This window comes from Scophthalmus maximus, chromosome 16 (genome assembly GCF_022379125.1).
Source record: "Scophthalmus maximus strain ysfricsl-2021 chromosome 16, ASM2237912v1, whole genome shotgun sequence".
Taxonomy (NCBI): domain Eukaryota; kingdom Metazoa; phylum Chordata; class Actinopteri; order Pleuronectiformes; family Scophthalmidae; genus Scophthalmus; species Scophthalmus maximus.
This window is the reverse complement of record NC_061530.1, coordinates 3169359-3183960: the sequence shown is the minus strand read 5'-3', so window position 1 is coordinate 3183960 and position 14602 is coordinate 3169359. Positions and strand designations below refer to the sequence as shown.

Genomic DNA, 14602 nt, shown 5'->3' with positions numbered 1-14602 from the left:
ACACAGACACAGACACACACAGACACAGACACAGACACAGACACACACACACACACACATTTACTTTGAATAGAATGATAACACACACACACACACCTCGATTTCCATCTGTGTATTCATAGATCTTTTCCAGGTGCACAGCTGGATCAACACACACTGAGCGGATTCTGGTCGGCAAACGCAGACTTCGACCCGACAGCCCGACCACGATCATCTGCAGCATGGTGTCCAGAAAAGTCACCCAGTTTCCTGTCCACTGCAGCTTCCCACTGTCTCCTAGAAACAGCCAATCATATGAAAGTGGCCGATCAGCCGATCAGCCTTATTTATCATCAGATCATCACTTAAGGCCGGGAGACATATTACTTTTGCTAGTAATAACACAAAAATTTAACGACAGATGTAATAGTAGAATCAGAACATCAAGAAGATTTCAAAAGCAACACACACTCAAACAAATGCATATTACCCTTACCTGCATTGTTGGACTCAAAGATGCCTTGGAAGGTCTTCCCATAGTCATAGCCGCGCAGTCGCAGCTCTTTGTAGATATCATGTGTTGTCAGCTTCACTTTTGGGTCACTGTAGTCGTCGGAAGCTTGCCGACTCATCTGACTATGGAATGAATCGAGGGCTGCATCCTCCAGAATGCTCACCTTACCTGAAAAACATTTACATTTTCTCTGAGGATGTCTAGGATCTATCAAGTTGCTATGCAAACATCATAAAGAGCAGTTCAATTTTTCATAATTCTTGTTCTTTTAGATTTAGTTGTATCCTGAAAAACAGTCTTTTAAAATAAAAAAAACACCTACCACTCACAGCCAGGTTTCCATTCTCTGAAACCTCAAACCTGTTGGTGGCAGGCATGAGATGCACCTCCAACTGGATGGAACCTGAGAATTGCAGAAAGGTAAAAAAAAAAAAAACAATAGACAGAGTGACAAAAACAAATGGACTGATGAGCTTCCTCTTCCACTTTACCACCATGAAAGATCTCCATAAACCCTCAGAAACCCATAAACTCTCACCGGTCTTTGGTAGGATGGTGGCTCTGTGGATGGTGATGTCCTCAAAAGTTACAGGGGTGCTTTCCATGACAGCCCCCAGACTTCTCACAAAGGTACGCCAGGCCAAAAACAGGTAACCCGTTGCTGGGTAGAGGACGCGCCCATCAATGCAGTGTCCAATCAGGTAATAGTCTGCAGACTCCGGGTTTATATCTGTTGTTTGGACACCAACCCACAAGGTGGCCAAGGGAAAAGAAAAGGTACAGTTGAACCTTTTCTATAAAATATGACAAAAAGAGAGCTGATGCAGAGCTGACATGCTTTTTGAATCCAGATGTGCATTCCTTACCGATGTTATAGATGGTGGAAGATTTGGATCCTCCTGAACCAGAAGAAAAATGATCAGGCTTGGGGACATCCCAGGTCTGGGCATGGTCCCAGTTCACCAAGGGGGATATCAGAGGGGTACCAACTGGCACAGGGTATTTCACGGCTGGGCAGAGGGTGTTCACATCCACATTGATGCTAAAAGAGGGCATCATAAAGAATTCCAATATCAGTGATCAGAAACTGCTTCAATGAGTGTTCAAATAGGACAATTAAATGGACTAAATGAAATGTATTCATGTAGCACTTTTCTAGTCTTATTGACCATAAGGCACAGAATAGAAACAAAGTGAGGAATTCACAGACCCATTCATGTAGATTTTGCCAATGTTTGAGAGGAAGAACTCAAGGTTGTTCGGGATGCCTATCTTCATCAAGGGCAGGACGGAGCATGTAGGCTTCAGGCTGCGCTTCAGGATGGTCTGTGAAGAAAACATTTATGAAACATTTCACAACAGGTTAGTTCCCAAACTTTTATCTTCCACTAATCATTACAGAAGAGTATCAGGGCAAGGCATAAGAAAAAAAAATAAGAGGAGGAAGATTTAATTTTATCTTGCATTTCGAGAATAAAGATGAAATGTCGAGAATACAGTTGAAATACTTTGAGAATAAAGTACAAATGTTAATTATCTTTATTATCGGCATTTCGACTTTAATCTCGAAATGTTAAATACATTTTTTTTTAAACTTGAGGGGGGAAGGTATGAAGGTATATCTGCGTAATCTTGACACAATTGTCAATGATTCTTTTTTTAATTACAATTATGGACATATCTGATTAGCATGACAGCCTACTGAGTGCCTTCAGTATGGAATTAAATGCAAAACAAACAACTACATTTGTTTGGCCTTTCCCAATGCCATGCCAACACTGCACACGGTATTGCCCCTACATCCTACCTCCAGCTCCCAGTTCAAGTGAACTAGTGTAAGAGTCTGTTTTCTGCATCACAAAACTAATATAAAAACAGGATGATGATCGACTTTATAAGCAGCCAGTAAAGGCTCAAACACGGTTTGCTTTCTGAGTATATATTGGGTACACACCCGATGAAAAAAGGCAGTCAAAGAACAGATTGTTGATGGTTGTGGTCTATTAACAACATGCTGAGCGTACCTGCAGCACAGCATTCGGCGCTATCTCCACCACGACAGCGTCGTCGGGCACCATCCTGATGCCCTCCATGAAGAGCACAGGGCTAACCAGGTTGTTAACGTAGTACTCGGCTGAGCTGTACAGAGCCAGAGGAGAATCCCACGCAGACTGGGGGATGCTGGTGCTCACCCAGCGGGACGTACGCTGTCGTGGCTCCTTGATCACCTGCACACAAAATGACACTTAGGTAGTTCAAATATGTGCCAAACAGTTAAATTGTACATACTTCTTTAGGTTCAAGTACATGCCAAACTGATTTGAACTTAATGCATGAGAATGAGAATGAGCCTGGTCTAACAATAACAGAATACAGGGAACAAAGACAGCAGTTTTAGATATAAAGCAGGCAAAACTGTCATCATGATGCAGGATTCAAACAGAGTTGGATTCTATAATTGTTGATCAATTAAATACAAATAATATGACATGAAAAACAAAATACCAAACATACCACATGGTATAGTGCAACTAACCTTCTTTAGAGCAGCCAGCAGGTTTGGAGCGATGGAAGCCATGAAGTAGGAATGGAAAGCGACACCGGCAGTGTGCACCTCTCTTGCAAAGACTCCCTGATCTTTCAGCTCGGACACAAATTTACGGATTGCTTCCTGATGAAACAGACACATATGACACCTGTTAAGACACGTGACGCTGGATGGCTACCAAGTAACCATGCGGGAAGTAAAAAAGTACAGTTGCCATTATGCTTGTACAACCTGACAAAGTTTAAATAGTAGTTTGCTGACTAGTTCAATTAACAATGTGCTAAATTTTTCCACAACAGTGTCCCCACTTGCAATATTCGGCAAAAGCACTATCAACATTAATGGTCTTCTCGTGAAAGTTCTTCTGCACATTATTAAAAAGGCCTTTCCCAACTTTGCAAAGGGAAGACCAGCTTCCCAGACAAGTTCAGTGTCGTCAGATTGTGTCAAATTCATGTTGTCTATGTTTAGGCTACAAAAAGACAAAGTCGGATGAAATGTTTGACCTGAGGACCAGAGATGGTGATGGTTCTCTCAGCATTGTGGCAGGCGGGGACGACTCCCTGAGGACAGCGAGCCAAACACTCCTCCCAGGTCAACCCTGGAGCACAGACAGTGAGCACAAAGGTCAGAGATGTGCAATAACTATATAAACATTTAAAAAAAACAATCATTCAAATGCATTGCAAAAAAGCCAGCTCTGCTTTGTCCATCTCATACTGACATTTCCACGTCATGTTCGCGAGCCCATCAAATTTGGTGCTGTGAGTGAAGCAGTGTACTTGAAGCACATCAATTGTGAATGAGTGAGTGAGTGACAATGGGTTTGTATTTTGTAATTTAACGTATTTAACAATTAACTCCTTCCTTGGAACGTGCGCTTATTTCTTGACATCCAGAATCATTAATCTTCGTCCGAATCCCATTTCCCATTTTTACCCCTACCACTTCCACTACCCCTTGCCCCTTCCCCTTGAAACTACCGGAGATTCAGCATGCCTGGAATGACGGCGATATCATTAGACGCTGTTGCAGTTACTATGGTGACAGGTGAATCACACTGAAAATAGTCCGTGGTCTTATAGCGACGAAACAGCACATCATGTCAATTGATAACGTTTCATATGTGGTACTGATATAACCCAAAACGCTGCTTTGTGACTAGCGATGTATTTTTGGCGACCACGCATTTTTTTGTGTCTTTTATGAAGAAAAGCACCATAATACACAAATTTGTTAGTTTCTTTGGTCACCTAACTCACACAAATGGGTGAAATGGGATTGAGGCTTTTTCTCTTACCAACTGCAGCCATTCCTCCTAGAGGTAGGTTGGCCTCCTTGACACAGCGGCCTCTCCAGTAGGCCGCCAGGACGGCCTCACTGTGGCTGAGGCAGCCGTCGGCGTAGCCGCAGGCCAGCTCTCCGGCTGAATGTCCGACGATACCATCAGGTTGCAGACCCAGCTTGGTGAGCAGGTCGATCAGAGCGACCTGTAGTGAGGTGAACCAGAGAGAGCACACATGGGTTTCCTTTCAGTTGCTTGCAGTTTGACTTGCAGTATGACTTTATGCAACGAATCATAATTTTGATTTTAACTTCACTAAATATCACAAGAAATAACTGATTCTCGTGTCTTTCAGCCTGATGATTGAAGTTCAACACTAAAATTTCAGCCTAACCAGTACCCTAACCATCAACAAAGTACTTTCTGGATGTTTAAGTTCCTAAAACTATGGCACCCTAAAATAATTTAGACCCTGGACTAGGGCTGGGCGATGTGGCTGAAAACTGTATCACGATATAAGTGTTTCATATCAGTCAATATCAATAATTATTGATCATTTTTATGACCTAAGAAACACAAACACGAGCCAACGAGATGGCGTAACCAAACGTGATACTGTTACATGATTGGCTATTAGGCGTGTCACTCCATACGTTGCTAGGTACCAGAGGACGAGTGCCGGCGTAGCTAGCGGCCGGCGTAGCTAGACTCCTTGCTCCAGTTTCTTCCAACGAGGAAAAAAAAATATTGAAACGTTCTAGCGAACACATTTTCTATTGATATTGATTACGTGTCTTTCGCGATACATATCGTTATCGTTTTATCGCCCAGCCCTACCCTGGACCCCCTGGTTGGCCAAATTTATTTTTTCAGGATTAACCCTTTTGAGGTACTATGTAATCTATGAGATGTAGTGGAATGTCAAAGCTCAGACGTTCATGAGGAGGATTTTAGATTCAAAATCTTTAACTTCTGAAAACTAAATAAAAGAACCAAAAGCCAAATAGTCACAGAAGCGTAAAGTGTTCTAATATATAGTCCACATAAAAAATGACACCAATTTGCCCTTGTTTAGCATATGCCAAGGTTCCTACATCCAAAACTATGTTTTCATTCTACCTGTATGGAAGTGAGGCCAACGAAGGAATGAACGGTGTCTTCAAAAGTGGCATCGTTGGCCTCCATAAGCAGACGAGAAACGACCAGGCCGGTGTCTTTCAGGGCTGCATCAGACCGCAGGATGGACTCTCGAAAGTCTTGCAGCTGCATGAGACTGCGGCCCATACCTGCCCACTGTGTCCCCATTCCTGATAATACAAAATTAAAACAGTCACAATTAAATCCAGCGACGCAGTTAGTGAATCCCCGTCTGTATGAGGGCATCTGCAATAACATCAGCCTCATTCAAGGGGCTCAATAGTCGTTATTGTTTGAGCAATATCTCAAGTGTTTCGAAAAGGCTTGTACCATGCTTGTTCAATTCTACAAAAACATTTAAAGTGGCAGTAGGAATTCTGGAGAAAGCTCTTTCCTCTCTTTGTTGTGACTTTTCTGCTCTGACCAGGCCGTGAACCCACGACAAGCGGTATGGGAGTCCGACACACTAACCACTAGGCCAAAACTACGGGGTAATGGTGACACCGCAGATTTTTATAAGTACGTTTTTTGCTTTAGAATCGCTTAATTCCCCTTTAATGGCTCAGTTCATCAAAATTACAACTTGTCACATATAAGTGACGGCATCTGCCATGCGTTCAAGAAGTTTATGAAGAAAAAAAACCTCTGCAGTTCTATTTTAAAACAGGTGCTTTTGTTGACTTTATTTTTCATTTATGTAACACAAGTAGAGTGCAGAAACAATGCGCTTTTTTCTCTCCAAATATTTATACATATATTTTTATATTAGTCTTAAAAAAATGTTCAGTAAAGATTATCAAATGTGTCTTGTTTGTCATAATCATCAAATTGTTGTATTTTATCAGATGCAAAAATAAAAAGAACAACATATTGTTGGCTGTCCTGCTCTCAAATAATTGACATTTGCGTGTGAAATTCCACGAACCCGTTTGTTACTTTGTTTGATGACTCACCTGCACAGATGTACCAGAGTGGCCTGGCAGAGGCCTGCACCTGCTGCACTTCCAGGACATCACTCTCAGAGCCAATCAGAGTGTAGCCTCGGTAAGGCATGCTGGTCGTGGGACCCCCTGAGATCTCGTTCAGCAAAGACAGGAAGCTGTCATCTGCAGTGTGTTCCTTCCCCTTCTGGAGCATGGTTCTCACTGCCGTCTCTGTGCGGCCGCAGGCATTCAGAACCCTGGGAACTGTCCTGGGTGGCGCTGCTGCGTCAGCCAGTTTCTCGGCTGGACGAAGAATTATATGCACATTTGAGCCGCCAAATCCGAACGAGTTGATGCCTACTATGCCACCTCGAATTGGAATAGGCCGGTCAACGACTTGCACCCGACCATCGGTGAGGGCGGGAATGTCAGGGTTGGGACTGTTGAAGTGCAGGTTGGGAGCCCAGACTCCTCGCTCCAAAGAAAGCAACACCTGTTTGAGGGACCGAAAACAAGCAATTCAATGAAAAGCATCAGAGATTTGATGCATACCCTCTACACATTGAATAAATAGTATAATATATACCATATCTGTCCTGCCACAGTTTCAGAATGATGTGATATTTTTGTACATAACAGAGATTTGCATCATTGCTTCATTGTAGAGCTGTGTGCAGCACTCTTTTCCCTGCTGACACTCTCTCTCACACACAGACCTATTGACCCGTCCCAGTCAGGTTGGCCCATCGGGCGGCACCGAGAAAATCCTGCCCACTTCAGTGGCCCATTAAAACATCCATCAAGTGTAAAATCTAACATGGCTGTCCAACGTATTGTCAGACTACAATCGGTACGGAAGAACTGCCGTTTTATGACTACAGCGGTGATTGGTAGCCTCTGGGTAAGGGGCATTACATCGCCAACACATGTTGTGGTCATAGTGCTAATTGTCACCAAGAAAACCAGACTCCAAAACTGCAAAAGCTGGAAAATAATGAAACATACCATTATGGATAGATCTCTTTACACATCACATAACAATGGAAACTATCTATCAATCTATCAACCACAAAATACACCAGTTACTGAAACTTGGGAGCCGATCCTCACTGCAATAATCCCATACTGACGTAGCATAACAGCTATCTACACCCCCAATATAGATCCTCTAATGTATGTATTTGTATGAGTGGAAATATAAGTGTTCTCAGTTCCCTGGCGGCAAGCGAGATGCATGTCTTTGCTGGTTTAAGACCAGGGAAGCTGTCATTCTTCTATTTGGCACTTGAGGCAGGCTTTCGTCTTTACAAACAAAACTCACCACGAGTAATGACGGGCAACTTGAGGCACAGCAGCGTGACTCGTTTCTGTTGCCTGCTCCAAAAGTTTCAGCTACAGTGTCTGGCAGAGAGCAGTTTAGAATTTGATATTACTCGAATTACTCTGAATTATAACTGTGCTCTGACCAAGACAGCAACTTTTCCCCCTCATAATAGATACGGTGTAATGAATTGCCATTGAATGTTGCTCATTTCTTGATTAGAATGTGCCTTTGCTGGGGATTCAGTTCATGAATCATTCTTGAAAAAAAATGTGTTTTGGCATTTGATCTATTTTTGATATCTAATAAAATAATTGCTAATTTCTCAAGTTGGCTTTCTTTGCCAGGTTTACCTCACCCTGACTTCCAAGAGAGTCTGTACGAACATTGTCATGTTAACACAGCGAAGACACAAAAAGACTTGAAAATCTTGCAGAGATGAGAGAAGTCGCGAGGGGCCGCCAAGAGGAGGCCAGGACAGAACGTTTCTTGCCCCACCTTCCAGTGTCGACGTTCAGAACAGCTAAAAACAATATCAATAGAGATGAAGCGCCGTCTCACCTTTGCCAGGGCAGCCAGACCAGATGCGGGTTCTGGGTGGCCCATGTTGGATTTGGTGGAGCCCAAAAGCAGAGGTTCTCGCTTTGATTGACAGAACACGTTCACGATGCCGTTCACTTCCTGTGGGTCCCCAACCTGCATGTAGAGAGAAGAGAGGCCGTAGAGGTTAGACACGACTGGTGAGTGAAATTAAACATAGAGTATATGAAGGAGCCATATACTTTATTTGTATTTTCCTGTGTAGACTCCTCCTGAGCAGCAGGGGTCGTATGTTGAAGGCAGGGTGGTCGGCTGTAGGAAATTTAAGTTCATGCCAGCAATCACAGGTGCTGCTGTCGGGAAGATGCAGTTTTCCACTGTGCTGGTGTATCATTTATGTTTTTTTGGGCTATTTACAAATGTTTACAAACTTGCAAAATTTGGAAGTGACAGACAGAACAGTGGAAATGGTAAATGGACTGTATTTATAGAACGCTTTTCTAGTCTTGTTGACCACGCAAAGTCACATTTACCCATTCACACACATATTCACACAGCGCTGCTGTTTACCAGTGCTTTTTTCTGGGGAGAAAAAGCCGTCAGAGGCAATTTAGGGTTAAGAGTCTTGCCCAAGGACACAGTGGCATGCGGACTAGGGGAAGCTGGGATCCGACTGCAACCTGTGGGTTAGAGAGCGACCGACTCCTGAGCCACAGCTCCCCAGTGTAAGGACACTAACAAATTAAATACATTATGTTAAATAATCAGGAAAGGTTGGATTTTATTTATCATGAGTGCAAGGCTAAGGAACACTCAATCAGCAGAGTATGTGTGAAGACCACGATGATTTTGAATTGAATATCAATAGCATGAAGATTTTAAGTGATCGTTGGTGGTGCTGCATGTCCTCATACATAACTAGACAAGACAAACCTTACATGTTATAATCAAAATTTGTGTCATGGTATATATACTTCTGTGTCCCTCTGTTCATGGTCGCTCCCCTTGCAGCGTGCAGAGAAGGCATCGACCCAGACCGATCTCATCTCAAGAAAAACTGTCAATGACTTTCATGTACAACACGTTTTCATGAATTACAGGCTTTTAGGTGTAATGATGGAACTAGACTGTTGTGTGCACTGACCTTTGTTCCCGTGCCGTGGGCCTCCACATACTCCACTTGCTCAGGAGCTATGTTTGCCTCCTGGTAGAGAGAGTGAACCAGCCTATGCTGCATCTCCCCTGAAGGAAACGTTACACCTGGAGGGACCAAGAGGAGTGCGTAAGGACACGTGCACAACCCCATAACTGCTGTGTAACTGTTGCTCTACTTTACTCTAGATATTCACTAATAACTGTGATGGGTGTTTACTACAGACAAAAGTGCACACTGACAGTACAATACTTACATTCCACCACCTTTAGTCAATATGCTGTCAAAAATAATCATTTTAATTTGTCATTTGTTTATTGAGTGTAATTTAACAGATTTGATGTATAAAATGATGAGTCTCAGAAAGTGGGGTCTGTGTTTGACTGACAGCAGCTCAGGGATATGTCCATGTTTGATTGTCATCGAGTGAAGTGTGTGGGTGAGGTCGAATTGTCGAATTGGCTTAGGAAGTTTTCTAAATCTTGACATGACCCGGAAGTGTTTCATCAGCAGCCATGATAAGAGCTGATTGGATTCTCTAAATGCATAGGAAAGGAGCTTTAATGCTTCCTTTCCTAGCGCCTTTAGCATAGGGAACACTGGAGCTTCCTATGTGAAAGGAAAGGAGATACAGACGCCCCACAATATAAGATATTTAATGTGACGCGCCATGCACGACTGACACGATTCAATCCGAAGTAGAGGAAGAAGTAGAAGAATATGAATATGAACCAGAAGTGATACACATCATCATGTAAGTTACTGTAACATATGAATCATTTACATCTGATGTCACACGGTGGTAAAACACACTGGAACATGCTGATGGAGCTGCTGTGTTTTTTGTAGTTCATCTTCAGAAATGTGTAGTTTCATCAAGGCAGACGCACGTCAATAACATCCGCCGTCGCGTGATGACATTGTAAAGTGAAAGTCGAGTCGGAGTGTCTAAGCAGCGCTATCTATTGTTTTCTTAAGTCCTATCAGTCCACCTTTACACCTTTCCTTGACCTCATGACGTCTTCCACTGACGTCAAGGAATAGTAGATAGGAAGGACAATTCAACCTCGCCCTGTGCCTCTATTTGACTGACAGCATTGTGTTGTTATCAGTGGTATTGAAGAATAAAGACGACCCTACACTAGCCTATGGACATTTTTCACTATTTTCTGACATGAAGAATCAAGAAGTTAATTTTAATTTGAAACTAAATGATGGCATTTGAAGCAGAACACCACATAAGAATCAAGGCAACAATCTCCCCAGGGGATCTCAACTTGTCATCTCCTCTCACTTGAATATGTCTATAGTTTCAGTTAAATCCTTATTTTGTGTCCCAAGCATGTTGGCGCGCCTCCTCACCTTGCTCTTTGTATCCATCCGTGTTGTTGCCGGCGTTGACCACGGTGGCGTAGACTCTTTTAGCGAATGATCGCTTGGTCAGCAGCACTACCACTGCCGCCTCAGAACGGCAGTATCCATTACCTGCCCGACAGAATGATGTAAATGGACTTTATTCATATGGCGCTTTTCTGTTCTTATTGACGACTCAAAGCACTTTACAGCAGAAAGAGGAGAGAACGCATGGAACTTCTTTTACCTGATGAGTCAAAAGACTTGCAGGTCCCCTCAGGACTGAGCATGCCCAGCTTCATGAATTGCACCGAGGTGTTTGGCTTGAGTAGCAAGTTGACTCCCCCCACCAGAGCAGCATCACACTGGCCCTGGCGAATGGCGTGGAAGGCGTTTTCCAAAGCCAGCAAGCTGGAGGAGCAGGCTGTGTCGATGGCAGTGCTGGGGCCTGAAGGGGGAGAAGAGAAGGGATAAGAGCTAGAGACAGCATCTGCAGTAAAGGAACGGCCCAGGATGACTAGGAGTACTTAAGTTCGAGTTGACCAATTACATTCCAACTAGAAAGAACAGTGCATGTCTCTTCTAAGGCTGAACAATCCTCTAAATCCATTTTCATAAAAGAAAATGCTTATAATATTTCAATCTACATCTACATCTAGGTCACTCGAAAATAAGCAGTGAGACAATCATGCTGATGTCAGCAATAACTTCAATGTGATTCTTTCTTTTGTACAAAAGTGAGGGTATTTTCTGTATTTCTGGATGTATGATGTAGCAAATGGGATTTTGAGAAATGTAATAGGCCGAAAGCAGGAGGCAGACTTATACCTACAGTCAGCAGTGAGTGGGACAAAGGCCTCTGCTATACTGATGCAGACTCATTCTTGCTATGGTTCTTCTTGTTACGGTTCTTGTTATGGCAATGCCAATTTCTCAGACAACACAAACTGTGAGCATTTTCCCACAGTCCAGAAATAGCAGTTTTCATGTATGATGCCATGTCAGTTTAAAGTCTGGGATGATTAGAATCAATCAATTTTACAACTAAAGGAACATTTAAAATAACAGACAGCAATTTGACAAATGAACAACATTAAGACAGTTATTATAAAAGCATGAAAATTAAAATAAAAACAGCAAACATACATGACAGGTTGAAAAATAAGTGATGTGCTATGGTCAGCTATAATATAATGAGTAAAGGTGGGTTTTCAATCTAGAGTTAAAATTTTCTACTGAGTGAGCCTCCTTGACATGTAGTGGGACACCATTCCAGAGATGCCGTGCACGGTATGAAAATGATTTGTAACCAACGGATTGTTTGTTTACTCTAGAAATGACCAGAAGACCAGCATGGAGGGGGCAAAGGGGGCGTGCAGTTGTGTATGCTGCAATTACCTCAGTGGAATATGGAGGCGCCAGTCCATGCATGGCTTTATATGTTAAAAGAAGAACCTTGAATTCAGCTCTGGCCTGCACTGGGCGCCAGTGGAGAGAGGCAAGAACTGTTGTTATGTGATCATACTTTTTGTTTTTTTGTCAAGATTCTGGCGGCAGCATTCTGAGCAAGTTGAAGACCTTTAGCGCCACAATTTGGAAGACGAGAAAACAGGACAGTGTAGTAATAAAGTCTTAAAGACGCAAATGTACGGATTATAGTTTCAACATCACGCAATGATAAAATTGGTCCAATTTTAGCAATATTGGCAATATAAAATGAAAAAAATGCTGTCTTGGTAATAGGCTTGATATGAGAATGGAAAGTCAAATGAGAATCAAAAATGGCAACAAGGCTTGTGATACTCGAGCTTTTGGAAATAACACATCCATCAATATTAACAAGAAATATTTCAAGCAGGTGCGGGTTAGGGTTAGTAGGGGTTAGTAGTTTAACTATTAATAGTTCTGTTTTGTCTGCATTTAACAGCAGAATGTTCACACCCATCTATCTTCTTATATCCGCTACACATGCCTCAAAATGTAGGAGTTGGGGAAAAAAAAATTGCTTGGCTTAATTGGTACATATAGCTGTGTATAATCTGCGTAGCAGTAAAATGCTTATAATGGGTAGAAGGGCTAAGGGCAGGGAAAAACATTGATGCACATGTGTTGTTGGCTGCATGGAAGCATACCAGGAAGAGATTAAACATGTATGCTGGGTGAGCAACATCCATAAGAATGAGTGGGACTCCTTAGAGTTTGGTATCTAGTTCTCACAATACGTTATTGACTTGACTCATCATGTGAAATCCCCTGCTTAGTCCGCCAGCATGCTCGAATGTTTCAGTACCAAAATATTATCAGAGCAGCCGCTGAACTCAAAGTCAAAGGATGAGAGCTTATGTTGGACCTAGATGTGTGTGTGCTTACTTACCACTGAAGTCGAAGAAGTAGGACAGTCTGTTGGCCAGCATGGCACGCTGGCAGCCAGTCATGCTGTAGCCCAGCAGCTCCTCTGGATCTCTGCTGAACGCCTCCCCAGCCTCCGAGCCACTGACCCCGATGTAAACGCCCGTCTTACTGCCGCGCAGTGCGGCTGGGTTCAACCCTGGATCACAACATTTGACTATTTTTAAAAACAAGTTCTTCACATTTCATCACGTATATTATATATGACAATATCTTACATCATGCACAATATTTTACCTGTCCTGTCCCAAGTGTATTATGTCTTAATTTATTCTTGTTTTTAGCTACTTATCTTTTATCCTTGATCTTATCTCTAATGCACCTTCAGTTGTGATCACTCACAATTTTATTGTAGGGTCTTTGTGCAATGACAATAAAGGCTTATCTTATCTTCGGACTTCCTTTTCCTTTTACCACAATTTCCATCCGCTTTCCGTTTCCTCACCTCCGTCTAAAATAGCTTCATAAGCGATCTCTAGCAGGAGCCGGAGCTGGGGGTCCATGGTGTTGGCCTGTTTGGGGTGGACTCCAAAGAAGGCCGCATCAAAGTGGCTGATGTCCTTCAGTTTACCATTTCTCTTTGGAAGACCATACAGACCTAGACAAGGCGAAAAGTCAGAATAGTCCCTTTCAAAAGAATTCCTCAAAAAGAAATTGGTTCTGTGCACAATGCAGGTACAGACTTCAATGACATATCATAATCTTTTACATGATATATGACATCCTAACAATCCCTTAATTCCCGAGGTTTATGGAGAAAATAGGGAGATAGCATGTACAGATGACAATATTATTTTTCAATTATTATTATTTCTTCTTTCGCTCACAGTTAAATATATATTGTGTTTTCGGCATCTTTCACCTGGAGCAATTACTGGCCAATAACTCCTGTGTGACTACCTTGTTTTATTTGGGGGCTTTTCTATTAAGATAGCTACCAAAGAGGCCACCAGGGGGGGCCCTTCCCTGACCAACAAATTAAATAGCTGTAATTTAAAAATCACAGCTTAAAACCTCATTCAACAAGAAGCTCCAGTTCTAGCACATTACTTCCTCCTAGGACCGCCACATTTTTTAAATTTTAAATATTTTTTAAATATTTAAAAAATGTGTGCGATTCAGTTAATGTCTAGGTGAACATAACTGACTTGTTGTGGTGTTATTTCCAGTACTGTAATGTACAGCACTTAAGTAGATTTTGAGAGTATCCATACTTTGAGTTTGTATATTTATTTCACATTTAACTTTTACTTAAGTACATTATTTTTAAAAAACAAACATACTTTTACTCCGCTACATTATCATAGGACACCTTTGTTACTCGCTACAAAATAAAATTTGATAGTAATAGTACAATTGTGTCATTGATATTGTATCTGGACTGAGTGTATTCACGTGCGAACAACTGACGCCCTCGCTAAGTCTCGCTGTAAACGGAGA

At 42.2% G+C, this 14602-nt stretch overlaps 1 protein-coding gene across 2 annotated transcripts in view; it reads right to left on the bottom strand.

The window, feature by feature from the left end:
• Positions 1-14602, bottom strand: part of fasn (fatty acid synthase) — a 38503-nt gene that overhangs the window by 16511 nt on the left and 7390 nt on the right. For both annotated transcript variants that reach the window (XM_035612874.2, XM_035612875.2), the window contains exons 3-20: positions 13608-13760; positions 13128-13301; positions 11001-11201; positions 10763-10885; positions 9392-9507; positions 8269-8403; positions 6417-6879; positions 5446-5633; positions 4342-4531; positions 3548-3642; positions 3030-3164; positions 2518-2721; positions 1704-1819; positions 1360-1535; positions 1032-1223; positions 816-896; positions 476-661; positions 97-276 (exon numbers count right to left, since the gene is read on the bottom strand). In XM_035612874.2, coding sequence (XP_035468767.2) covers positions 97-276; positions 476-661; positions 816-896; positions 1032-1223; positions 1360-1535; positions 1704-1819; positions 2518-2721; positions 3030-3164; positions 3548-3642; positions 4342-4531; positions 5446-5633; positions 6417-6879; positions 8269-8403; positions 9392-9507; positions 10763-10885; positions 11001-11201; positions 13128-13301; positions 13608-13760 — 3108 coding nt within the window. The remainder of the gene's footprint in view (positions 1-96; positions 277-475; positions 662-815; positions 897-1031; positions 1224-1359; positions 1536-1703; positions 1820-2517; positions 2722-3029; positions 3165-3547; positions 3643-4341; positions 4532-5445; positions 5634-6416; positions 6880-8268; positions 8404-9391; positions 9508-10762; positions 10886-11000; positions 11202-13127; positions 13302-13607; positions 13761-14602) is intronic.